The sequence below is a fragment of the Phalacrocorax aristotelis genome, chromosome 11 (assembly GCF_949628215.1).
Source record: "Phalacrocorax aristotelis chromosome 11, bGulAri2.1, whole genome shotgun sequence".
NCBI lineage: Eukaryota > Metazoa > Chordata > Aves > Suliformes > Phalacrocoracidae > Phalacrocorax > Phalacrocorax aristotelis.
Window position 1 is genome coordinate 16,965,317 of NC_134286.1, and position 26,832 is coordinate 16,992,148.

General features: G+C 41.4%; 1 protein-coding gene across 3 annotated transcripts; it reads left to right on the forward strand.

The window, feature by feature from the left end:
- Window positions 1-4,992: 4,992 nt before the first annotated feature.
- On the forward strand, window positions 4,993-25,973 carry LONRF3 (LON peptidase N-terminal domain and ring finger 3). Of its 3 annotated transcripts, XM_075107105.1 has the most exons (12): window positions 4,993-5,752; window positions 6,749-6,867; window positions 7,465-7,587; window positions 9,744-9,899; window positions 11,303-11,546; window positions 12,213-12,303; window positions 15,499-15,613; window positions 16,620-16,741; window positions 17,390-17,548; window positions 18,597-18,759; window positions 19,584-19,733; window positions 20,455-25,973. In XM_075107105.1, the coding sequence occupies exons 1-12, from the start codon at window positions 5,107-5,109 to the stop codon at window positions 20,611-20,613; spliced, it is 2,247 nt and encodes a 748-aa protein (XP_074963206.1). In that variant the 5' UTR covers window positions 4,993-5,106; the 3' UTR covers window positions 20,614-25,973. The 3 variants fall into 3 exon arrangements, with proteins under 3 accessions (XP_074963206.1, XP_074963208.1, XP_074963207.1); XM_075107107.1 differs by lacking the exon at window positions 17,390-17,548; XM_075107106.1 differs by lacking the exon at window positions 9,744-9,899.
- Window positions 25,974-26,832: the final 859 nt, after the last annotated feature.

A 26,832-nucleotide genomic window follows, 5' to 3' on the forward strand; every position in this document is an offset into this window, starting at 1 on the left:
CGTTCCAATACAGAACAAAAGTAACTCAGAATCTGGGTATGTCTGCACAGAAATTATTTTACCCAACTCATTCTAAGTTTGGTTACGCTTCAAGGACACACTCTGAGTCCCCCTTGCTGTACCACATGGTGAAAGATACAGCTTGAATGCGATGCTCGCTTTGTTGGTCCCAAGGTCTTGCTGAGCTGATCACTAGTCAATCATCTACTAGGAAGGTAGGAGGTTTGTGTGGGAAGGGCACTGGTTTTTTCCTTATTACACACTGTCCATGGACCAATAGGTAACAAGGACCTTTCACAGGTTCTATTGGGAGTTTTCCCTGAAAAACAAACCCCAGTGATGCAGGTGCTTTCTCTATTTGATGGTGCCATGTTTAGGCTGGACAATGTATTTGTGAATGTCTTAATTCTAGCAATTTTCTAGCCATGGCATATGAACATCAATTTCTCCATTACACCTTTTCTTTAATTTCCTTTATACTATATGGAACATTATGCCTTTTCTTTAAAGACGAATGTGTTAAAACATATTTAAAATAGAATTTGAACTTGATTGGTTTGCAATGTAAATCGTATGTGTAATAGCAGAAATGCCCAGTGCATGCAGGAGTAGTCACAGTAGACAGAATGCAAAAGAAGAGTTAAAAAGAGTTGCCAGAAGTCATTCAGAGATTCAGTGGCAAAATAACAGAAGAACTCGTCTTCACTTCCTGTTCTCTAACCTGACGTTAGCACAGCTTCCGGACGTAATGGTCAGACCTCCCTCTTTTTTTTTTTTTTAATTGGCTCAACTCCATGGGCCATCAGTCCAAATCTGTTCTTGCCCATGGACTATTACAGTGTATGCAGAGCACTGGAAAATAAAAAGCCATCTGTGGCTGTATTTTTTATGTGACTTCTCACATCCCGACTTCCAGTAGGGAAGGAACTCCGTCAGCATGACTAGCAGGGCAGAATTTCACACTTGGGTTGGTTGAGTTTGAGAGGGGAAAGAAACAGGTTTGTTGGTTGGTTTTGTGGTCTCAAAGCGTGACATAGATTATAGCTCCAGAAGAAGGATGAAGAACGTAGTCGTGCTCTCATACTGCCTGTTATGCCAGCCATTAACTGCTGGAAGAAGATCAGTATTGTGCTCATTGTCATTAAAAGGAAGAAATTAAACCTCCCTTTGTAGAAAAATCATACAAGGGAGATGTGCTTTTGCAGAATGAGTCACATCCTAGCTTTAACTTCTTCTGTTTAAGTGAAGGGTAAATCCGTTCTTGATCTCATGAACAATGCAGGTAGGTAGGGGGTTGCTTTTTTTTTTAAATCTTTTTCTTTTTTTGTTTTCTAATCAAGTGCACCTCATGACCCACTGGTGCTCCAAATCCATGAATATATGTATGAATGTATGAAAACTCCACTTTCAGGCTGTGTTATATAAAAACACCCAGCATATCTAGACTGAGTACGTACATTCAGTTTACACAGCTGTTTTTGCTAAAGCAGTCTTTGCAGAGCCGGGCCTGATGTCAGAATCAAATATTTTGTAGTTGCTTGACTTGTAGTGATCAGTATCTTGGCTTTAAAATATTTTGCCATTAGTGACTGTATGGCTCACTCTGTACCTGTCACACCCCACAAAGTACCTGCATGTACCAAACACTGCACACACCAGGAACTAGCAGAGGTGGAGCCAGCTGGTTTCTCCCCTAAGAGGTCAAGAGTTGTTGCCCATAGGCCATCCATGATAAAGTCTTAACTGTTTTCTGGCCTCGGATAAAGGTCTGTGTTCTGAACCCTCCTAAGCATGCAGCTTCCACCACGGGAGTGGTTCATAAGTGCAGCTGCCCTTTTCTCTTGAAATGGTTCAGCCACATCCCTGCTGGTGTCAGAGAATTCCCAGAAGTATATTTCACAGTGCTTTTTTGAGACTCGTTTCAGTCCTGAGCGATCAGACTGTCAGCTAGCCCTGTGGTTGCTTTCGTACATTGTAAATACAAACTGTGGAAGTTCCTTTCAGAGCACAAATGCTGATAATCTATTTCCATTCCCTACCTTGCATTCATGTGCTGCTATAAACCTTTCCTTTATACCATGATTTATCTCTTTAAGTGTCTGCTATGTAACTATGTAAATATGGGTGGTGTATCCCTGACAGAGAGACTGTCATTGCATTGCTACTGGTAACCAGTGGTTATGTCACTTTCCCTCGCTTGAACGGGCTTTGACTCACAGTGGTTTTCAGGACAATGGTTATAAAATAACACACTGAGCCGTTGCGAGACTATAGTTTTGCAACAGAGACAACTGTCGACCTCAAGGCTACAAGAAAACTTTTTTTCTTTGCTTTTCTTTTTTCTTTTTTTTTTGTTAAGGGTTTTGTTCTTTTATTGTATGAGTTTTTATTGCATGGAAGTTTGGAAAACAAGAGGTCTATGTTACCAAGCTTGAGTCTGGAGGGAAAACCCCATATTTCTGAGCACAAACTATAATTCTTTCTAACTGTTCTGAAGCATTGCTTAATGGAAATTTTAAGTGATTCAATTGTCCTACCTTTCTTTGAATTATTTGATGGTGGGCTGTGCTATACTTTGGATTGTTGTCTGACTTAAGTGATGGCAGAAAGAATTACTGAGTTGTGGAGCCTCCTTCTCTGGAAATATTCAAACTCTGCCTGGACGCATTCCTGTGCCGCCTGCTCTGGGTGTGCCGGCTCAAAGCAGGGGGGTTGGACAAGATGATCTCCAGAGATGCCTTCTGACCCCTGCCTCTCTGTGATTCTGTGAATTAACCTTTTTATTTTTCTAATTGAAGGACTTGCCTGGGAACAATTGTTAAATGTTGGGGTTTTTTTTCAGATTGAAGAGCCCTAAAGACGGGGCCAAATTTTTGGCAGGTGCAAAATGTCTTAGCACCATAGGAATCAAAGACAATTGAAGGGTCTGATGGTTGGCTTCTGTTTCCAGGTATATATCTGACTTTCTGTATAAGCTTAAGGATTGCCTACACATGGACACATAAACCTCACAAAATTAGCCCTCATTATTAATTTAAAGTGTATATTATTAAGTATTAAGATCTGGAATTTAAGTGGCTCTAAATTAGTTTTTCCAGTTTAAATCTAAATTCAGATGAAGTTTCTCAAGTCTGCTCTCTAATCAAAGTCTTACAAAAGTCATGTTACCTCTCCTTTCTTCCAGCTTTTGTCCCATCCATTCAAACCCCACAGGCAGGCCTGTCCCTTAATACTTGCTTAGCTTACACAGTCTAAGCTGGCGAGTCCAGGCACTTCTGTAAGTAAGAAATGGGAAACTGATTCCTTCATCCCCTCTCTTGAGCTTTGCGAGGAAGCCAAGAGTATCAGTAGTAGGATATCCTCAGAAATTTCAATTATGCGGTGGATTTGAATACAGTGTAGAAAGGGCCCTATATTTTTAGAGTATTTGAAAATATATGCATACATATCACAGATATTTCTGTAACTGTAGATCTGTTTAAAACTGTAAACAAAAAAATCAGACAACTTTTAAAACAACTGCTTCTATTCTGTGGTAGCACAGGTCATTTTCTCCCTAGACTACGTTTAGCACAAAGAGTTCCACAATCAGTGTGATCCTTTCGTATAATGAAAATTGATGGGAATGTGCAGGCTGAGGCAGTCAACACAGTCTTAAATAAAACATACATCATAAGGCATGTGTATTTCTTATCTAGAACGTGGCATGGACAGGCATAGCTATGCAATGTGCCACACTGCATGACCAAATAAACACATTTTCTTTCTCATGTTTGGCTTACTTGTCCTAAAAGCATGATTACCTGACGTTAATATAGCTTCACTACTATGTAGATTGGCTTAAAGAGATTAACTGTATAACTACAGCCTTTAACATACCCGTTCTAGCAGGAAATGGCATTTTTGTTTTTTAAAATCACTTTGGACCGCTACTTCTTCTGTATTACCTCAGGTACCAAGACACCAAACCCAGGAATTAATTCAGTTTCTCACCGTGGTGTCACTGTAGCCCAGCGGGTCAAACGTAACTTTAAGCACAGCCTAATCGGGCTGCCCGGTGGGAAGCGGCTCCCCGCCATGTGCCTTCCCTCGCCGCACGGCGCTGCCAAACCCAACGGCGCCCGCGGAGGAACGCGGCCCGGGCCGGGCTCCCGGGGAGGCGGGCGAGTGCCGCCGGGTTCCGGCTGTGCCTGACACCTTCCGCGGCGGACAGCGGCGGCGGGCGGTGTCGGACCGTGTCCGGCGGGACTCACACCGGCGCAGCGCGACCCGGCCACCGCTGACAGGGCTCCCGCTGCTGACTGTCTGACCGGGGGCCCGCCGCTGGTTGACTGACTGACTCGGCGCCCGCTGCTGACTGGGAACCCGCCGCTGGCTGACTGACGGACTGGGAGCACGCCGCTTGCTGACTGACGGACGGACTCGGCGCCCGCCGCTGGCTGACTGACGGGGCGCCCATTGCTGACTGGCTGGCTGACAGAGCTCCCGACGCTGGCTGACTGACTGACTGACTGGATGCCCGTTGCAGACTGAGCGCCCGCCGCTGACTGACTGACAGGGTGCTCGCCACTGACTGACTCGGCGCCTGCCACTGGCTGACACACTGGGAACCTGCCACTGGCTGACTGACTGATGGGGTACCCGCCGCTGCCTGACTGATTGAGCGCCTGCCGCTGCCTGACTGACTGGGCGCCCGCCGCTGACGGGGCGCCCCTGTCCCTGACCCTCCTCCCCTCTCCTTTCCTCTCCCGGCCCGGGGCCCGATAGCCCACCACGGCCGTCCCGCGTGGGCAGCGCCGGCTTCCCGCCGCCCTTGCGGGATCTCGGCTGGGGCTCCGGGCGGCGGGCGGCCCCCCTCAGCAGCCCGGGGGCCACTCTCGGCGCGTTACAAAACCGCCTGGTTTTGTAACAACCTGCGGGCGCTGCCCAATGAGCGCCGCCGCCCGGCGTCACGTGCCCTCCTTTATATAAGCGGGCGGCGGCGGCGGGGCGCTCCCGGCGCGGGGCGGCAGCAGCAGCATGGGCCGGCGGGGCCGCGCCGCGCCCGCGCCTCCGCGCCCCGCCGCCGCCGCCCCGCACCGCTGAGCGCCCGCTCCTCCCGCCGCCATGGGCTCCCACCTGCCGCCGCCGCCGCCGCAGCAGCAGCAGCGCCCGGAGCCCCAGCTGGTGCTGCAGCTGGCGGCCGGAGCTCTGCAAGCGCAGAACTTGGAGCTGTCGGGCGGCGGCCTGGGGCCCGAGTGGCAGGTGCTGCTCGGGCGGGCCGACGCGCTGGCCTACGGCGGGCGGCTGCACGAAGCCCTGCCGCTCTACCAGCTGGCGTCCCGCCACCAGCAGCTGCGGGCCGAGCAGCTGGAGAAGCTGGTGGAGTGTCTGGCGCAGAGCGTCCGGATCAAAGAGGGGCTGCCCGCCGCCGGGAACGGCCCCCCGCAGCCCCGCGAGTGGGACGTCTTCAGGTGCCGCAAATGCCAGGGCTTCCTCTTCGAGCCCGTTTCCTTGCCTTGCGGACACACGTTCTGCAAAAAGTGCCTGGAGAGGGACCGGGCGGCCGAGTCCCGCTGCGTCCTGTGCAAGGAGGAGGGCGGCGCGGCGGCCGGGCAGCTCCCGCGGGTCAATGTCATCCTCAGCAACCTGCTGGCCAAGTGGTTCCCCTGCCAAGTGAAGGCTTCGCAGCTCAGGCACGAAGGGAACCTCTTGTACAAGGAGAAGAAGCTACAAGCCGCCCTGCAGAAGTACAACGAAGCGGTCAGCCTAGGTAACGGGCTCCCGCTTCCCAGCGCGGTGGGCGGCCGGGTCCCGGGCGGGGGGGGGAGGGGTGTCCCGGGGACGGACGGGGACAGAGGAGGGCTCTTCGTTCCGCGGTGAAACTGGGTCAGGAGAGCAGCGGTTGCGTAAGCCGGAGCCTGCGGTCCGGCCGGGCTCCCCCCCGCCGGCGCCGTTGTGTAACCGGCGGAGGCAGGCGGGAGCGGGCCGCCTGGCCCGGGGCCCCCCGCCGCTCCCCGGCAGGAAGGGCTCTCGGCGGGAGGCTCCGCCGGGCGCGGGAGCCGCTCCGCTCGGCGGCCCGTGCGGGGTCCCGCCCGCCCCGTGCCCGTGGACCCCCGCACGGGCCGTGCGGGGGAACTTCTCGTGAGGAAAAGCAGCAAACCCTGCACGCAGGGAATAGAAACTAAAGGTATTGCGGGTGTTTCACTTAAATGGGAGTACTCCACGCAAAAACATACACCCTTAATCGGGTGCATACTACGCCTTGATGCTACAACACGCAGCGCGTGTAACTAGGAGATTGCTTTGTCTGCACTGCCGTGGTGTTATCTGATTCTTCTAGTTGTCACTTGTTTTCCTGCCGTGAGCTACGGCACGGAAAGGTCCTTGTGTACTGTTTAAAAACTTTGATGCTAAAGATTTTGAAACTCCTCCCCACAGGATGACAGAATTCCTCTTGCCACCTTAAATGTCTCTTCTATGTTTCTACCAACCATCTGATCCTCAGTCAGAGCTGGTAATTTATTGTGTGAGCGTCTCAGCATTTATTTATGCAATGTTCCCTGCAGTTATATAATATGCGGCTGGCATTTTCTCTGGAGTTGCCCAAAGAGGTTTCCATCAGTATTTAAAAACTGGATATTCTGTGGGTTATTACAACTCGGAAGCACCAACATGTGGGGTTTTTTTAATAAAAAAATTACAGAATAAAGCTTATGTAACTAATTTTTCATTTACTTCAATCAACCAATTATTCTATTTCCTGCAGCTCCCAATGACCACTTACTATACAGCAACCGGTCCCAGATTAACTCTACTTTGAAAGCTTGTGAAGATGCACTGCGTGATGCAGAAACAGCGTGCAGGCTCCAGCCATACTGGTTGAAAGTAAGTTCTCACTCCAGGTGTGCTTTGTTTTAAAACCTTGATACTGTCCTGCATAGTAAACTGCTAAAATAGTCAGACAGCTGAATCTGAGGGGAGCTGTAAGTCCTGTAACTTCTCAGACTCCTGTGATTTACAGACATTTAACCATGATATTCTTCAGCTTCCTGGGGTGAAGAAAGAGAGCGATAATCCTGGAGGATGAGCCAGTGCTATTGCCTTTGTCCTGGATGAATCTCAAATTCCTGAACTCTAAAAACTGAATGCTGTGCTTGTATCATTCTGTAAGGATGTAATGACTATTATAGGAAACTAATGTAGGGGAAGGTGATTTCTCCAAGATCAGTTGGGCTCAGGTGCTGTGAGAATCATTTGCTTGAGTTAAAGAATATCCCAGTTCTATCTGTAATAGTTTTGAGGACCACTGTGGTTAAAAACCCAGGCACTGGTGGTGTCTAAGTGTAAGAGATAGTTATAGTGATTCTCCCTGCCTAACTACTTCTTCTCTGGAAAGATCTGTTGTAATTTCATCTTGGTTTTATTGCATGTTCTCATGACAAACGAACAAAAGCCGCAGCTATGGATGTGTTTCATTTGCAGGGTCACCTAAGGAAAGGACAAGCATTAGCTAATCTGGGGAAAACAGAAGAAGCTTTAAGAGAGTTTTTATTCTGCCTTGCTCTAGATACTGGGAACAAGACAGCCAAGTCTGAGGCGCAAAAGGTGAGTTTCCTAAATCATCTGGAACTGCATTAATGTTTTCAGTGGCCTTTGATAAAGGAGGATAAGAATTTTTCTTCTCTTTTCTTCTCTCTCATTACTGTGAAGAGCTGGATGCAGAGATATAACCAGACTGTTGTTTAAACTTGAGTTATGTGTATTGCTTACTTGAAGATAGGGAGGTAGCAAGAACATGTCCTCAGCAAGGCACTATGTGGAAACAGTTACTCATAGTGTTAGCATCAGCAAATCTGAAGTAAAACTGAATCGTTAATAATTGCCACCCACAGATGATTGTGATCCCCTATAGTCAAATTTCTAATCTGTTTCCGAGTTTGGCAATGTATTACCAACGACAGAGTGCAGAAGAGGGGGAGTTGCTTTTGAATGCTGTATCAGGCCATGGACTGGCAGAATGCAACACGCAGCACCCATCAAGCTCCACTTGGGAGCAGCAGCTCTCTTCCTACTGCCGGTCGTGCTGCGCTATCAGTGTGTGAAGGAGGTGTGAAAGGAAGCAGTCAACAAAAGAAGAGCTGTTTAAAATAGTTTTTAAAGGTTGCTAATAATTAATGCTAAATAAGCGACGGAACGGGTCTGCAGTGAGGCTTTTTTCAGTATCAGCCTAAGATGTGCTGTGTGGATTCTTAAATGGTTTCTGCGAAGCCTGCTCTGTTTTGCACACCCATCAAATCTCTGATTTCCCGTGAATCGGTGTTTGCACATTTGACCTTTTTTGTTGTTGTAGCTGAAAGGCTCAGTGTCACAGTAATAGCTCATGGTAATAAAAATGTAATAGTCCTATTTTCCTTGTACTCAATTTTCTTTCATGGCAGTGCATTCATGGTTTTTTCCATCACCGTTGGGATGGGAACTTCTGGGTTAGTGTGCTGTAATATGTAAGGCCTCCTAAAAGCACAATAGAATTCTTACAGTACAGCACTGTTCATGAAGGTAACTGAGAGAGTGGAACCTGGATGGCTGTAGCACAATCAGATTTTTATCTCGCTTTGTATATGGTTGAGATTTCCATCTCCTGTGAGTTTTTTGTCACCGATACTTTTGGTTGTTTTTTTCCCAGTGCGTTCCATGCAGTCTTTCACTGTCATTATGTCATGATTTGTTCTCATAGTCATGCTGGGAGACTTCCTGTGCAGTACAGCAAGAAGAGTAGGAACAAACAGATATGTTTCTAAATTCAGACTCCAAATAGCCTTATCCAAGACACCTAATTTCTGAGCAGTGGGGTTCTGAGAAAAACTAGGCTGCTTATGACTGAGAGAATTACTCATGCACTCATCAGACACAGAGTTCATCCATGACGCAATATTCTACTGGGTCATTTCCATAGCTGTTTGCATAATAATGACATACTACATTTTACCAAATTCTTCTGGTGCAGCTGTGATGTTCTGGGTGTATTAACTGTCCATGTTAGTTTTGATATAGTGTGATCCTGTGGAATCCTTTTTGGCTTTAAAAAGAAATCTTAGCTGTCATGTGGCTTTCTCAGGCATGAACAGGATCACCCTAGTAGTATGTTGAAATTAGTTTTTGAAGTTTGAATCTTCCATTCGGCTCTGTTTCTTTCCTTAAATAATCGTTTGACAAGCTATGCTGTACAAGTGGCTACAAACTACTGCTTGATACAAATTCACTTATTTTCTGATAGCAAATGGAGAAACAGCATTTTTCTAGTGCTTACTCTTTTTTTTTTTGTATTCTCACATTGTAAGCTGTAGCTATTTAATTCACTTTTATCAGAGACGTTTACTGAACTGAACTTGGATTAAACCTGTGAGATGAGTGCTTTCTGTACTAGTAAACTGCAGTAAAAAACATATTTAAGAAAGGTGTTAGTAATTTCTGGTGAGCTCTGAACTGCAGGACAAGAGGACGAAAGCGTGTGTGTCACATCACAGAGAATGGTTAATATCTTTATGGGCTTATTTAACTCTGACAATGTCTCTTGCTGTCTTGTTTGGCCTATATTGCAGTAGCTCTTGCACTTCTTTTTGTTCTTACCCTGGTCTAAAGGGCTTTTTAAATGGTTTTAACAAAATCAAGGATGCTTCTTTCAGCTATTCCCTTACTTGCTTTTTCATTTAGAGGTTGCAAGGAAGGAACTAAGCAGTGAAGTATTCTGTTTTATATCACAGCTTCTACTTAGTTTGTTTTCACTCATCCCGGGAAATGCTCAGGAACACTTACCTGATATCCTGCAGCTGTTGTCACATCACTCTAGATTAAAGGGGAATCTCCTAAATTCAGTGGGATCTGGAGGCACCAGCCATAACCTACAAAGGTTGCTCAAGGTAAAGATCAAGTCTGATGTGTGGTTCTTAATCTGTTGTGTGTTTTATGTTCACATTGGGAAGCCTTCTTTCCTTTTCACCTCTGGGAGATTGGAGGATACACTCTTCTCAGATTTTTACTGAGTTTCAGAACATACAAAACAACGTCGACTTATTGAAGCCTCTTTATCTGACTTCTTTTTCTTTACTAGAAGTCCTCTGCTGTTCTGATAAATTTTATGCCAGAATTGAGAGGGTACTGTTCCTGTAACTGTCTTTAGCTCTTCCAAGTAGTTGGTAGTGGGAAAGGGCCTCTGAAGATTGGATTGAGATACCCTCAGAAGCTGTGAAATGCTAAAATCTAGGGTTTCAGCTTGAGCAGTAACTGATGATGTCAGTAACAAGATCATCCTCATTCAGATTCTGGATGCTGCTTAGAGGTCATTGTAGAGTTATATAAGATGTATTAGCTATTCCATAAGTTTGGTTTTACAGCCATAGTTTTGTAAATGACTGTAGACGTTTACATTCGTGGCTTTGTAAAGACCACTTTTGTTTTGCTGAAACCTGAACTTTGAGGATAGGTTTTGCATATACTGTGTATGTAGGAGAAAACTTCACTAGTCCTTACGAACAAAAATGGTGGGTTTTGAGCAGCCTTGTTGAGACTGATAAGGACAATCAGTGACATTGCCTGCTGGAAAGGCAGATATTAGGATATTCTGAAAAAAAATCCTTTTGTATGACCCTTTTATGAAGTCATCTGAGGGACAGTTTGCTCATCTTTCTGCATGTTACACATCACCACAGCTCCTGATCACAATCCACAGTATCTGCTTTCAGGTTCATCTGGGGAGTTGATGTGACAAGCTGATGGGTGATGTCCTGTGTAATGGCTGCTCCCAGGTTGTTCTGTAGCCATAATGGGATAAAGAATGATTGCTTTATCCTTTGCAAAAGAAATCTGTCTTGCTGAAGGAAGCTCTGTGCATTTTATGTTATAAATTTTGTGTGTTTATACTGCTTCCTTAAAATAAACTCGTATTGTTTTCATTGTTTGGGTGATACATCATTATTATACAAACAATATGCATTTTTCCGTAGGTTAAGTGATAACAATATATTTAACCTGAGATCTAGCCACATTTCTGGCTGAATCAAGTTTCAACACCAAGCTATAAAGCAGCACATAAGGGCTGAAAATATTCAGTGCCATGGTGGTATGGGGGGTGGAAGGGGCGCAGAAATATTCACTGTTGTTCATTAAGATCAGGCCCTGACACAGCAGTTCTCAAACTGTTGCTTCTTGACCTACAAAGTCCTTCCTGGTGATCAATAATATTAAAGACTTGTGACAGGTTTGGGGTTTTTTCCTTACCGAGTTGTTGGAATAGTGGTCTAATGTCAGTCCTTTCTTCACGCAGGTAAATGTGGAACAGAAAAAGGGTTTGCCCGTTCAAGAGGAACCAAATGTAACTACTTCTGATACTTTGAGGAAGTCTATACAAATTACAGAGAGCAGAAAGGACTGCTCAGAGGAGGAGAACAAACTCAGCGCCACACCAGAGTCTGCCTTTCTCATTTCTGAGAAGCGCAGCCTCATGAAAAGGAAATGCTGCTCAGAGGAGCTGCGAAATGCTGAGGTACCCTGCAAACTGATGAAGAAAGGTATGCTTAATTATGCACAGGATAAGTTCCTTGGCATGCCATCTGTGGAAATTTTGCTTTTATAAAATTTAGAGGAAGAGGTGCCAAATTACACTTCTGGCTTTTATATTTCCTCTTTAGCCTAATCAGGGTATGATGTGGGGGAAAAAAAAAAGTTAGTCTAAAAGGGGGCTAAGAAGGTTGGGTCAAGTGTTTGGTGTTCCTTCAAAGATTCAGAGCTCTGCTGATAATGTTGTGCATGGTCTTAGCGCTTTTTGGATCAGTTAAAAGTTTGTTGAAAAGCACAAATTCTATTTGGTCATGATAATTGGCCTTGTTTTCATGCTGTGGCATGTGTTTACAATGGTATGACAGAAGAATTTGTCTCACTTTAGACTTCCAACACTAATAAAAAATATTTTTACATTAATTGTTAATGCAAGGCTATATTCAACCCTCTGTAAGTGGGTATAATGTCACCAAAATTAAGGGGAGGTATGCTGATTTGTGCCAAAGCTGAATTTGATGCTTTGCATGGAAATGATTGTAATGATGGTTAATGATTCAGTAACTTGCAAGTAAATACAACGCACATTTAAATATTGGATGCTGCTTGTAGATATACAGAATACTGTTGTGTTTACATAGTTCTGTTCAATCACATTGTAATGTGGTTTTTATTGATAGATACAGTTGATACTAAGGGAAATAGTACTGGACAACATATTCCATTTGAATTTGTGGATCCGTCAGATTTGGACTGCTCCCTGTGTATGAGGTATCCATTGTTTTCTTGTGAATGTCTGTAGCTTTTAAGACACATCCTTCCTTCTTATGACCTAGAGATTTTCTAGCTTTCTTGGTACTTATTTTTCTCTCTGGCTTGAAATTAGCTTCTATTGTAATTGTTACTCCAACGATGTATTTGTAGACCTTTGGTTCTGAACACCACTGATGAACAGGAACTTTTGGATGTGCTCTGGGCTAGTGATTGTTTGGGAAAGGACACGTAAGGTCATGTAAGGGTTAAGCGTGTTAGTGAAGGTGTCTGAAAGATTTCCTCTCACCACTTACACGTGCCCACCCACTGACACACATAGTGCACAAAACCACAGTTTGTCCTCTAGAATTTGTAGAGCTGTTTATGATGTTATACAATGCACAAAATAGCTAAAGAAACCACATCCTATGAATATTGCAAGGTTGCATGTAAAATGCTGTGGTGCTGCTATTGCATATTTTTCCTTTACTGCTTTAGAGGTGTGTTCCTTAGTTTATTAAAGCGATCACTACGCTTGCTGGATGATCTCTTCTTCCAGTTAAATAACAAGAGTTATTCTTGGGGAAAGCAATGACTTGATAAAAACAGTACGAGTTGTCAACTGCATCTATTTTACTGCTTGTTTTGTAAAAATATTTTAATTTCAGCAAATATACATGTGGGGTTTTGTTACCTTTAGTAACAAAGCGTTACTAGTAACTAGTAATTACTGATCTTTTTAGAAAGAAATATTGGGGAATGTGTTTCACAGGGGTCTTGACCTCTGCAGTGAGTGTTGCTTAGGTTTGTCTTTACTTACTCAGATTTATCAATAATGTATGTTGGGGTTAGCCTTGCACTATATTTTAAATTCTTAAATAGCAGATAGCCTCTTCATGGGATTCTTTCCAAAGGCCTGTGTCTGGATAAATGTGGATTTGCTTTGTTTTGTTGTTTGTATACTGAGAGGGGGCTTCAGTTTATTTCAAACTGAAATCTTTGGGGGAACAACTGCATTGTTGTTTGATTTACTTCTGCTTGGAATAAATCAGATCTGCCCCCTCTCCCTCTGCCTACAGCTGAAACACGCTCCAAAAGTTTACACAGCTGTCAAAACACTTGATACTGCTAAGAGCAAAACTTTCCTCTAACAGAAAGCCACACAATTGGTCTTAGCTGGTTTTAATGAGTCTCTGTGTTTTTGATCGTTATGCCCACAAAACATTTTGCAGATGTTTTTAATAAAATTATTAGCCCTACTTCTTCATCCCCTGTTAAATAAGAAACAGCCAGATTACAATACATTTGTAAAGGAATTAGCTCAAGGATTGCTGGTTCACTTACAGTATAGAGGATGTTGATGCTGATCTTGTAGTTGCAATCACAAATACCAGCCTTGCATCTAGAAGGATGTTAGCTTTGTAACATCACTGCAACAATGATGGCTTGTGCGAAGGGAAACTGTCACAAGATCTTCTTGCTATTAATGCAGATGGATCATAATTATTTCCTGCCATGTTCTTCAGAAGTGTTTTAGGGATTTGGATCTTGAGATACTTTGGACTAATTACCTAGTAACCTACTGACCTGTTCACAATTAACTGCAGGAGCTGTTATTAACCTATTTGTCTGATGGAGTGGCCAAAATGTCCTTCGTTTGCTCCAGCAGCAAGCAGAAAATAAAAAATAATAGTCAAAGCAACATACGGGTGAGAAATGAAGGAGCATTACTCAGCAGGAGTGGATATTTAGTTTCTGCTGTTACAATAGCTTGAAGTCATGAGAAATCTTGATGCATAGTGTTTCTTTCTGCAAGTTGTGAGGCTGGCCAGGTCTCCCTAGAGTTGCTAGGAAAAAGCTGCTACTGGCTTCAGTGAGAGCTAGAGCAGAATCATGCCTTTTAACAGGAATTTCTTGTCTTTATGCTAACATTTCACATCAAGTAAGTCACTGCTAAGTAATTAATATGCAAACCAGTTCTTACTGAAACATATTGTAGATTTTAGTATTTCACATAGTTCAAAGCAGCAAAGTAGCCTTGGTGCGGTGAGGTTTCTGCTCACTAAGCAATTAACAAGGGTTTTCAATTATACTGTCAAGTTGTGTTAAGATAGGTGTGGTATTTTAGATACTTCTTCATATGTTTCCTTGCTTAAATGTCAATATTTATAGTAACTAATGACATTTAATAAACTGGCTATGGCAATCTTGTTAAGAGCCAATTATGTTCTTAAATATAATCATCTTTTTAAAGATGCTAATAAATGTGTGTTTACATATTTCTAATTTCCACTTTTATAATAGTATACTGCTTTGATAAACTAATATTTCAAAGTAAACTTATTAACTTAAATTATAATTGGATTAATATTTGAGACCCTAAAATGCTTAGTCTGTTGTAAAATATACTATATGCCAAACAACCTAATGTCCAGTTTTGAATGTTTTCTATTAAAGAATACTTTTTATTATTTACATGTCTTTGAGGTACTTACTGGCAAGGAAACATCACTTTGCACTATCACATAATCATAAAGAAGTAAAAAAATCCCTGCATGAAAATAAGTGTCACAGAGTTACTTGAAACAGGTAAAGATTACAAACTGTGATACTTTGAAGACTTGGCGGTATATATTTAATATTTTTTCTAGGTGAAACATGAATCTGATGTCACTTATTTTCCAGAAAAGCAGTCATCTGAAGGTTAAAAACTGTCTATTCCAACAACACTGTTTTCCAAGTCCACGTTAGAGTTGGTGGTAATACAGTTTATTGTAATCACTTACGTGGGCTATTAGTGCAAATAGCTATTTTGTGCTTAGCTTTACACATAAAAGTAATCACATGATTTCCACAGTAACAGTTGTGCAAGTATTGCTCAATTTCATTAGAAAAGTTAGACAGCCCAACTTCTGCTTCTATTTATCGCTCACATAGAGGAAAATTAAACCCTGGCTTGTTGGAAGTCAGTGACAATATTCTCCCTCATGTTCACTGAAATCAGGGCTGCCTTTCACATTAGGTGGCAATGCACAAGTCTGTAAGCTGAATAAATATTAAAGTTGGTTGAAGAAATGAAAAGCAAGGAACAACTTTATCCCTGGCGAGTCAGTAGTTAAATTAGGGAATGAATACAGCTTTTTTTGGTAACAGCTTTTTCTTTTACTTTGATACATAATGCTGTCTGTCTGGTTTGGGATTTTTCCAATCCAGGCTCTTCTATGAACCTGTCACTACACCTTGTGGACACACCTTCTGTCTCAAATGTCTTGAGAGATGCCTGGATCACAACCCAAAATGTCCCCTGTGCAAGGAAGGGCTCTCAGAGGTAATGATGCTTGGATTTTCTCTGCATAAATTCAAGGGCACAGGATAGGAAGGAAGGGCACCTTCAGAAACCTTTATCTCCCAACTCAAAAGAAATATTACATAACTTAAAAATGTGATTTTTTTGTTGTTGTTGTTGTTGTCTTATGAGTTAGAAAGCATGGATGGTCTTCTCTGTTCAAACTTTAGGGCCAGACCTGTCCTTGAAAATCTAGGGAAGGAAGGGAAATCACCTGCAGATTGTCTAAGATAATGCCCATAACACAGAGAATAGATCAATAAACATCTTTTCAGTGCCAATGCAATACGTATAAGAAAATGGAGCTAACAGATTGCTACCTTGTGTATAGGCACCATAAACTGAAATGGTACCCTGGGATGCATTAAAAGGAGTGTGGCCAGCAGGGCGAGGGAGGTTATCCTCCCCCTCTGCTCCACCCTAGTGAGGCCCTATTTGGAGTACTGCATCGAGTTCTGGGGCCCCCATTTCAAGAAGGACAGGGAACTGCTCAAGAGAGTCTAGCGGAAAGCTACCAAGATGATCAGGGGACTGGAGCATCTCCTTTATGAGGAAAGGCTGAGAGACCCTGGTTTGTTCAGCCTGGAGAAGAGAAGGCTGAGGGGGGATTTCATCAATACCTATAAATATCTAAAGGGTGGGTGTCAAAAGGATGGGGCCAGACTCTTTTCAGTGGTGCCCAATGTCAAGCCAAGGGTCAATGGGCACAAGTTGGAACACAGGAAGTTCTACCTGAATACAAAAAAAACCCTTCCCTGTGCGGGTGCCAGAGCAGGGGCACAGGCTGCCCAAGAGGCTGTGGGGTCCCTTCCCTGGAGACATTCACACCCCGCCTAGACGCGGCCCTGTGCCCCTGCTCTGGGTGTGCCTGCTCAAGCAGGGGGTGGGACGGGGTGAGCTCCAGAGGTCCCTTCCAGCCCCTGCTGTTCTGTGATTCTGTGAAATGCTAGACATGATCTATAATGGCTTGTGTGTGTTTTTACTGCAGTGCTTGGCTATGAGGAAATACTGTAAAACAGTACTAATGGAGGAGTTAATAGCTAGATATCTTCCAGAGGAACTCACTGAAAGAAGAAAGATTTATGAAGAAGAAATAGCAGAGCTTTCCAAGTATGTAATCCCTTTATGTAAAATCCAGTCCAATACTACTGCTGTTAGCTGATGAGTGGCTTCTGCTGCTGTGGAACTTGAGCTAAGGTGCTGACTGAGAAGCTTCTTTCTTGGTATTATGTGCTTTCAAAGAGAGCAGTATCCAGGTGAAATTGTGCTTTGAGTTAGCATAACAAATGGACACTGCGAAACAATGAACAGAAGTAGATGAAATCCAGAAGGTTGCTTTATAAACAGAGTATAAAGCGATTTAGTTGCTTTCTGTGGCCCTCCGTGAAAGCCACAGTGAGACAATAGGTGGAAGTAGTCTCATAGACTGGGGGTTGGAATGTACTGGGTAGGGAAGAAATGGGATTAAGGAAAATAAAGTAAATAAAAGCCATAATAGAGATGCATTAATGTTCTCACTAGCAAAACCAGAAAGCCGAACTAAAAATTCTTCTGCTAGTAAGTGCTATATCACTTTCCATAATATCTAGTCAATTAAGGGGAAAAACAATTTTAGTTTTTACTTACTCCACTAAGACTTTTATCATTTCTATTTAAAGATATAATAATTTTAAAGAATGTTATTGCATAAAATGTATTTTATACCTTCTCAGTACTTTGGTAAAATGTCACATCAGATTTGTCCTTTCTTTCTTACAGCCTAAATAAGAATGTTCCCATATTTGTCTGCACAATGGCTTATCCTACAGTCCCGTGCCCTTTGCACATCTTTGAGCCGTGTTATCGCCTGATGATTCGAAGGTGCATGGAGACTGGCACCAAACAGTTTGGGATGTGCATCAGTGACCCTGTAAAAGGGTGAGTGAGCAGCATGCTCAGACTGTGTGATCTCCCCACTTAGTCTGGAGCAAGTCTCACTGGGGAGGTGCAGAAAGGTTCATGGCTGTAATACGCATGATAGTTTTCCAGTAAATTTTATTCCTCATCATGCTGGTTGAAGACGTTGAGAAGACTCAAGTTTCTCTCTTGAGCACTTAGAATCTGACTAATGTGTCTGCCCATTTTTCTTGAAACACAATAACTAGTGTGTATTTTACAAAGTTGAGCTGCAGACCTCTTGTAATACATGAAAAGGAAGGGTATTTTCTACTGGTTTGAAATCTGTCAAATGCTTTTGCACAAGAAATCAAATTGAAATGGCAGTAAGGTGTGTTGGCAGGTTTCGTTTTTTTAAATTATAAAAAGAATAGCTAAGCTATTGGGATACGTTTTATACCCTTGCTGTTTTGAATGTAGTGGAGGCCACAGAGATACAACAGGACCTTCATAAGGACTGGCTGAGCATTTGCATTCAGCCATTTACAGTCAGTCTTAGGTAATTTGATCTTAATGTCTGTCTCTATTTAGCTTTCCTCCCTTCTTTTTATGGTGTATGCCTACAGGGTATATACCATATACACACCATAAAAAGTATGATGTACACAAAATACACCTACAAAGTAAAATCTGCTGAAATTGTGGGAAAATGTTTTTCTTTATTGGTTTCATAGTCCTTCCATAATTCTAATATTCTCAATTGCACTTCTTCTGTATAAATTGACTGAACTTATTAGGATTGTGGAGAAAGTGTGCTTCTGAGCCGTATAACTTTCAATTTCATAAGATGTTCCCCATATTCCAAAACATGCAATTTGTGCTAATCAGATTAGACAGCCTGAATCTTCCTGATAGTTTTGAAAACAATTGTGGAATAATTTGAACTACAGCAGGTCAGTACTATGAACAATAGAAATGAGCTGACACTGGTAAATACCTTTGTGGTAGGGACTGGCTGTAGGGCAGTTCTGTGGAACTAAGGGTGGAGAGAATAAGACTTGTTTACTTGCTTTTGTTCTGATTTCAATAGGTTTGCAGATTATGGCTGCATTCTGGAGATAAGAAACGTTGAATTCTTTGCTGATGGTCGCTCTGTTGTAGACAGCATTGGCAAGAGGAGATTTAAGGTGATACAGCACAGCCAGCGTGATGGCTATAATACAGCAGATATTGAGTACATTGAGGATCAAAAGGTAAATTTAGAAGTATTAAAACGTTACATTCTAAGCACGTATGTTTTCAGTGAGTTCCTTTTTGTAGAACAGTTTTTAGTAAAACAAATTTACTAACCTCTCATGGCTGAAGGTGGGAAGCATTATACTTACCACAATCATGGGCACACGCACTGCCTGTATGCTGAAGAGTGGTTTTCCTAGAGGTTTTTAGCAGAAGACAAAACTAAGCGAATCCAGGAGGAGATCTTACCACTCTTCTAGACAGAATAGCTGCAGTTTAAGGAGGGGGGGAACCTGTCTCCATTTGCATGGAAGCCAATTAGAAAACTCCCATTCAGGTAAGAAGGAGGAGGATTGGGTCCACTACACCTTCAAAACTATTTACGTTAATTCTTATTAAAAAATATACATATATAGGCAGTGAAACTATTCTGGATTATGTATGGGCTTTTGGTATACAATGGGAAGATAAAATGTCTACTCTGAGAGTCTGCTACTAACTTAAAAAAAAAAAACTTTGCATAACCTTTTCTTCTGTATTGTATCATGTTTATGTAAAGGTTTTTTCATATAGCAATCCAGAAAGTACTTGTTCTGCAAATAGGTATCTTTGGTTTAGAATTAAAGGGTAAGAAAGTGAGGGATTTGATAGATGGGGGTGGGGACAGGAGAACTGGGGACACCAAACTAGCTTTCAGATTTATCCCAGAACTCCCTTGGCATCTTTTCTTTCTTTTCCTTTCCCCAGCCCACCCCAGAAAATCCTGAGAACTAATGCCTTGCTTTCCCCAACATGGAGACTGAACTAATAGTAACCTTCCCCCTCTCTTCACTCCTTTCAGGTGCAAGGACAAGAGTATGCTGCATTACTGGTTCTCCATGATTCTGTCTATGATCAGGCATATATGTGGTTTAACTCCCTCAAGCAAGCACTCAAAAGTCGAATTCTCAGCCATTTTGGTCCTATGCCAGCTAAGGATCCTGACCCACAGGTATCCAGAATCAGTGGCTTATGTAACATATGTAACTTTTGGAGACAGAAATAGCAGGGATATCCGATAAGCTGGGAGACATTGTATTTTAAGATGAAAATATGAATACTTTTCATTTATCCTGCATAAGTATCTAAGTAACATTGTCATATACCAGTGGTAGCACGGTAGTGAGCAAAAAGCTCTTATTTAATGATGGTAACTTTCTGAGACAACTAAACCAGCTGTATTAATTCCAGGAGCCTTCAGTGTCTTTTTGCCCACTCTACTTCCCCAGTTAAATGACTTAGAAAAAATAGACAGGAAGAAACTTGGTTCTCTTGAACAAAGACTGCAAATGGTAGGGATCCTAAAGTAACAATATAACAACAGAAACTAAATATGGAGTAGTGTCATAAAGTCTGAAGAAAGGAGGCAGGAATCCCAAAGAACTTGGTCAATAATAGCACAGAAACAATATATTCTAGAAGGCCCAACCTGTAAACTTGTGCTAGAAATAGAAAAGCATCTTGCTTCTGCCTTCAACACCCTACTTTTAGGAAAGGTGCAACTTGGTTGTAATTTGTTTCAAGCCAACCTGTAATCACAAGCCATTAGGTTGGATATGAAGTGACCTGCTTGCTAGATTGCTATCAAAATACTGTGGTTTCAAAGTTAAATCTTGAAAAACAAGACCTTACCATCTATATGTATCCTAACTTCTTTTTTCCCCTTATTGCAGGCTAATCCTAATGGGCCAGCCTGGTGCTGGTGGGTCCTAGCTGTCCTTCCACTTGAGAACAGAGCTCAGCTCCCTTTCCTTGCCATGAAATCCCTCAAAGACCGCTTGAATGGCATCAGACGTGTCCTTACATTCATGTCTCGTACAAGATCACGGTGATGGTGAGAAGGAGAGCTGAGAAGTCTCCCACAGTATTTGACTGTAGACTGTCTCTTGTAACTTCATCTAACTGCAATAATGTCTTACAGATTTGAGTGTCAGGATGTTTCAAGCCTGAATTTCCAAGAAAATGAGTTATAAAGAGCAAGGGATGTTTATGGATACTTCAATAGTTTCCATTTGGAACTTTGAGATGATCATTCAAATCACTGCACTGCTAAATTAATAACAAATGTGATAGAACAAAAAGTGATCTTGTTTGCCATAAACCTTTTAAAAAGCTTAAGAGGTTTTTTAATTTATTTTATTTTTATTTTTATTTTTTTAGTGGATAAAGGATAAACTGTGCAGTTTAATGTGAAGCAGAAATAATAATGTTAATGCATTATTTCAGTGAACTGCAGAGTCTTTTATTACAAATGGTTCAGGGTTTATACAGCATTGTGTAAAATAATGTTCACGACTTCCGTTTGATAATTTATTTTTGCACTATGATTTTTTGTTTCAAAATGTATATTTATGTGTTCATTCTCTAAAGGAAAGTGAGCTGCTCTATTTATAGTGTTTTTATCCTGTGTTTATGACTGGGGGCAAAATGATGATTCTAGCAGTGCACAAGCAACTGCTTTGATAATTTTTTAGATATTTGTGTTCAAATACTTTGAATGTTTTTCTACTTATCTCCAGTTCTACTGTAGCCTAAGAAGAATTCCCCTCCCCGCCCCGAAACAGCCTGCCGTGAAGTCTTTGAATACACAGATTATGTCTGAGATAATTTAAGTACAGTTGTTGGAGCTTGATCCTATGCTTGCAACTAGGTTCTCGATATCACAGAACAGTCAAGTGTGTGCTTAACCTTAAGCATGAGTGTTTAAGTGCTTGGGTAAATTCAAGTCTTGCTCAGTTGATGTCAGTGGGAATTGGCCATAGTGGTGACAGAAGGATCTATCCCCTAATTTTACACAGAACAGAGAATAACTTGGAGTTGAATTTATATCTGAACCCTTTTTTGCAAGGATGGATAATGGCTACAAACAACTGCAAAGAATGAGCCACAATATTTGAAAAGTGGCTTCTCCTAAAGAAAACTGGAAGTACTGGTATCATTTCATTGTAGGTTACTACATAGATTTTTTTTTTTTACATCAACTCTTCTTGCTGTTAAGATCAGTTTTATTTCTTTTAATTGTTTGGTGGGGTTTGGCTTTGGAGTGTGTGTATGTGGCGGGGAGGAGGGAGTTATTTTGAACTGTAGGACTCAGAGGGCAGTTTGTGTCACATAAGAAGGAATATGTTGTAATAAATGTTATTTATTTCACCCCAATCTTCAGGTTTTCTGTTAGCTTCAAATGTCTACCCAGCCATTGCATTTCTCCTAAGAGATTGGGTAGCATTGCTAATAATAGCTAACTCCGAAGGAAAACAAGTGAATTTTAGCATGATTACTTCTAGCTATAAACCAGGTAAAAATAGGGCAGAAATGAGAATAGGAAGTATCTTGGGTTTGATTTTTTTTTAAATCAACAGTTCATATACCTGTTTTGCTGCTTTTATTGCTCTCAGCGTACCACCTTTGGGACTGATCTTGCCTCCATCTAACTTTGACTTTCACTGATTTCAATGTGAGCAGAACTAGGCCTTTTATTCTATTATTTTCCTTTTCAGTGGCAAAAAATAGATTGAATTGAGAATGTTCCAGAATACTACAAATTTCTTTGTTATTTTTACCCACGATAGCACTCTTTGGCATCCCATGCCTTTATGGAAAAATTCAGTAGAATTTAATATCAATTTTACATGTGCTCTTCCATCATCATCTCATCAGAAATATTTATTAGTTGAAAGTAACTTCCGTACTGTTAAGTTTCCATAGAACTACCTTTGATCCCTCTCGTGTTAAATTCTGTAGAACTTTTCCGTAAGGGTACCAAAAAAACGAATGGAAGACAAGCGTGTTTCAACCTTGTGAGGCAAATGAAATATGTATCCTGCGTTTGCATTGAGCTACTCTAGAAATGCTATCACTTATTTCTATACTGCTACATCGCCGCACTTCTTCCATAGGTGGAACTTCACATGCTTCTCTGTAAACAATGTATAGGAATACATACATGTTCCGAACAATAACAAGTGTGTGGTGGCTGACACCTGCTATGGCATTTGTCTTCATAAGTCCGTAATGAAGTGATTTCTACTTGTTTTGAAGTGAAGCTACGTTAAATGCAATTCTTCCTTATACCATTATGTATTATTCCATAACATAAGGGGCCCATATTGCTCCCATACAAAAAAGCTGTCGCTTTGTTACTCTTACCTGTGAGAAAACGACCTTAAATATCTATTTTAAACTGCTTTCTCACTGATCATTGTTCTTTCTTCCTGCATGCTATGTCTTCTCCATACTCATAGTCTGCCTATTTTGTTGATTTAGAAGTTGGCGTGGAAAGAGTCCTTGATTTTAAAGGTGAATGTTGTCTTTTCTATTAGCCTTGAGTAAAGCTGCCAGAACTTCCTAAGCAGAAACTTGTGTACATGCCCTATATCATGAACTCCCAGTGCATTTGCTGCAACCTGGAAACACAGGAACTGCTGCATGTGATGCATACAGTTGATCTGCATATGCACAACAAATCGAACACATCAAGAAGGTTCATCTGTACATGTACAGTAGCATTCTGTCTGGGACTGCTCTATGGCCACACATCCTAGATTAATGTCTAAAGTCTGCAAATTCTATCAGAAGGAAAAAAAAAGTTGAGCAACAGATTTGCTAGAGAACACAAACCTGTCTGGGAAAAGCTGGACAAGGAGCAGCCTTAGCCTTTAGTGAGTTGAGACAGTAAAGTTTTAGTAATGAGGTTTAAAAACAAAAAATCTTCTAGTTATGCCACAGTATTGCTAATTTTTTTCAGTTGTATTAATCAGTACAAGGATGTAAATGCAACATTTATTAAAAGCATGAATAAACAGCTGAACAGATTTAAAAAAACCTTCTCTTTAATTATAGAAATGGCATTGATCAGATAAATAAAATACTCCCCCAGTTAGTATTTCAAGCTTCTCACATTTTTCTAGACATCAAACCCAGTCCCATAACCAGTCTTGCTCAGCTGTTTGAGTCATGATTTTTTTTTTAAACTCTCATTCCCCGTGTGGCCAGAAGTATTGAAGTGTGAGGGCTTAAGTAATGCATCGGCTTCTGACTAGTTCTTCAAAGAAGTCAATGCTCATTGTGCCTAGATCATGGAGTTAGGGTTACTAAAATCAATAGGTTTTTTTTTTATTTATAAGGAAATGCGATCAGTCCCCCTTTAGTAAAAAAGAAAGTGGGGGGATGCAAAAAGCAAGTCTTCTGTAATGGGGGCAGAGAGGGAACCAAGAACAGGTCAAACTGTAAGTGCCAGTCTGCTGGGCAATATCACCTAAACATCTCCCAGAGACTTCTTGAAGGTTTTACCCTTGCATTTCTAAGATATGGCTTTGTTAATGTGAAATCTCTTTTCTGTAAAAAGTATTTAGCAAAATACATTAAAATAAATAACAAAGACTGGCTGTATCACCTTTCCAAATCTCTGTATATATATGTTATATGGCTTCTAATTAAAATAAGTCAGAAGTGTTCTGCAGGAAGTAATACTAATTTTTCATTCCCTTATCTAGACAGACTTACAACACTCAGAATAACTTTTCTTTGTCTTATGCTCCTTCATCTAGCAATAACTTAAAGGGATATGTTGCCATGAAAATGGCTGTTTTCTTGGCTAGCGTGGCTTGGTTAAAAGTAACCCTGAGACAGGACTAGATTAATCAGGAAAAATCATGAAACCTGACAGTGAACGCCGACACAGTTGTGACAAGTAGTTCAGTAGCTGTAATAATGGTGAGATAGGCCATTATCATGCTAAGTCTTAAGTGATGTTCTGGTGTTAGTTGTAAAAGTTCCTCTTGATTTTTCTTACTTTAAGTGCTTCCATTACCTTGTAGCAATAAGAGATACCGGCTGTCATACTGAGTAGCTGACCTATTGCTTGGCCTTTCCTTCTGTCCTGTGTGACTATTTACTGACAGAACACCTGAACCACGGATTTCTTAATCCAAAGATTATTTTAATCTAAAAAAAATCATATGGATTTGGATGTAGCAGGTCTGGCTTAATCTGTGCTGTAGAGAAAAAGCTTTATAAAATTAAGTTTTTATTTAGATGGTCTTTTAATGATTTCTACTTGGTGCTGAAGTTTTACTGGTGTTTAATGAAAGACAGGAGTTATATTTAAATGCAGTGTTCAGGAATGGAGAACATGTTCACAAACTCTGATTTCAAAAAAGTGTAAATCAGCTCCTTGGTTTTTGTACATAAAAACCCAATGGAACTGTATGTACTTAGGGTAGTGCTCCTCATTCCCCCGAGTCCTACATCAGATGCTTAGTTCTCATTTAACGTCAGCTTCATGACCTAACTTGTAACTGGTGCAGCACATAGTTTAGGATCTGGGGTCTATTCCAAAGCTCAGTAAATCAAAGTCTTACAGCTACAGAAAAATGGTAGTTTCAGCAAAGTCATTATTTTGAAACACTTTGCTAAATAAATATTGTCTGGATACAAGAAACTAATCTGCTTAGACAGGATTAAAATGGTGGATAATAAAGAACTGAACTATTACATTGACTTACTCATCCAGGTATCATGTGAAGTGCTTACTAATCTTGGAGTTTCATAAGGTCTAAAGTAACCCTCACATAGAAGTGCCTGTATTCTGTTATTGCCATTCTTGAGCTTTTTAATAGAGTCATAGCCATATATTTTATAAATAAACATATGCACCTTTAAATCTTCACATTCAACTTGCAGAACAAAGGTTTACAGAGCAGAAGTGTAGCAAAAACAATGTAATAGCTTCTGTAATTCCCTGGTGAGGAATGGGAGAAGTACAAAAACGAGGAGCAAAAGACTATCTGTGTAAGATGTCTTAATTTGGCACCATATACTTGTCCAATTTAATTCCATCAAGCTATGTGGTTACAAGAGTGCCAGAAATATATCAAGCCATTTGAAATAAAAAGTTTTGTGGACTTGTATATTCCATTTGTTTGTAAAACATCCTTTTGTGCACTGTAATGAACTTGAAATGAAACTTAAGTTATACTCTCATATCACTGAGCAGAGTGCTGTTCAGCTACCTCTACGTAAGGTTGAAGTAATTTGTTTTGTCCGGATTTGTTCACATCGTCACATAAAAATATTTTTTAAAAAAATCATAGTCCAAAGAACCTGTATGTGTTTGTAGATGTACTTATAACTATGTTGTACCAACAAGTCTGTGTGGAGAGTTGTTTGCTAATTAAAATTTTTGTGTTCTTTACTCTTTGGCTTGCATAACAAAGAACAACAGAGATGAAAAAACATTACACGTGAGGTGCTTTTTTAGGTGCTTTAAATAAAGGAGCAAAGAACAAATCCTACATCCTGCAGTCACACAACAACACTTGATGGGAAGGAACCAAACCACAGAAGTGAAGTTGTCCAAACCTCATCACTTGCAAAGGACGGCAGGTGCTTTTCTCCTCTTTGCTGTAGTAAAGTGAGAATAATGGGAGCTGAAGAGGGCCTGGCTTACAGCACTACCGTGCCCTTCTCTGGACTTTGGTACCTCTCATGCATTGCTGTTTGCTTTACAGGTTTCTGTGATTTAAAAATGTAACCAGGGATACCTTTTCATTTACTGTCTCAGGCAAGAATGATTCCTAGCTGCATCTGTGAGGCAGTGAAAGGCCTATTGTTAGTGAAGGCCCTTTAACAAGAAGTTCCATAGGATTTTCAAAGTCCTTAACTTTATAGAAAAAGCTAGAGAATAGTTCTATTCATAAACCTAAGATTGAGAGGAGTGACTCCATATCTTATGCTACTAAAAATGTGCAAGAGTTGCTGAAATTTTAAAATGTTCCATATCTATGGGCTGTTCCTTTTCTCCTTTTGCCTTGTCATTTAAGCAAGACGGGGTGTGCTTGTGATTTGCTGCTGAAAAGTCCCAACCACCTCTGCTATCAGAGCCTGCCTTGCTGCTCTCTTACATAAGCTTGCTCAGGCCCTGTATTTATTTTAGAATGCAGGGCACAGGCTAAGACTGTATATGGTAAGCCAACAACTAATTAAGTAAGTCAAGACTGCTGTTTTCTGTAGCAAAATACATTCATGTCTGAGTAGAGGAAGCGTTTTGGTTG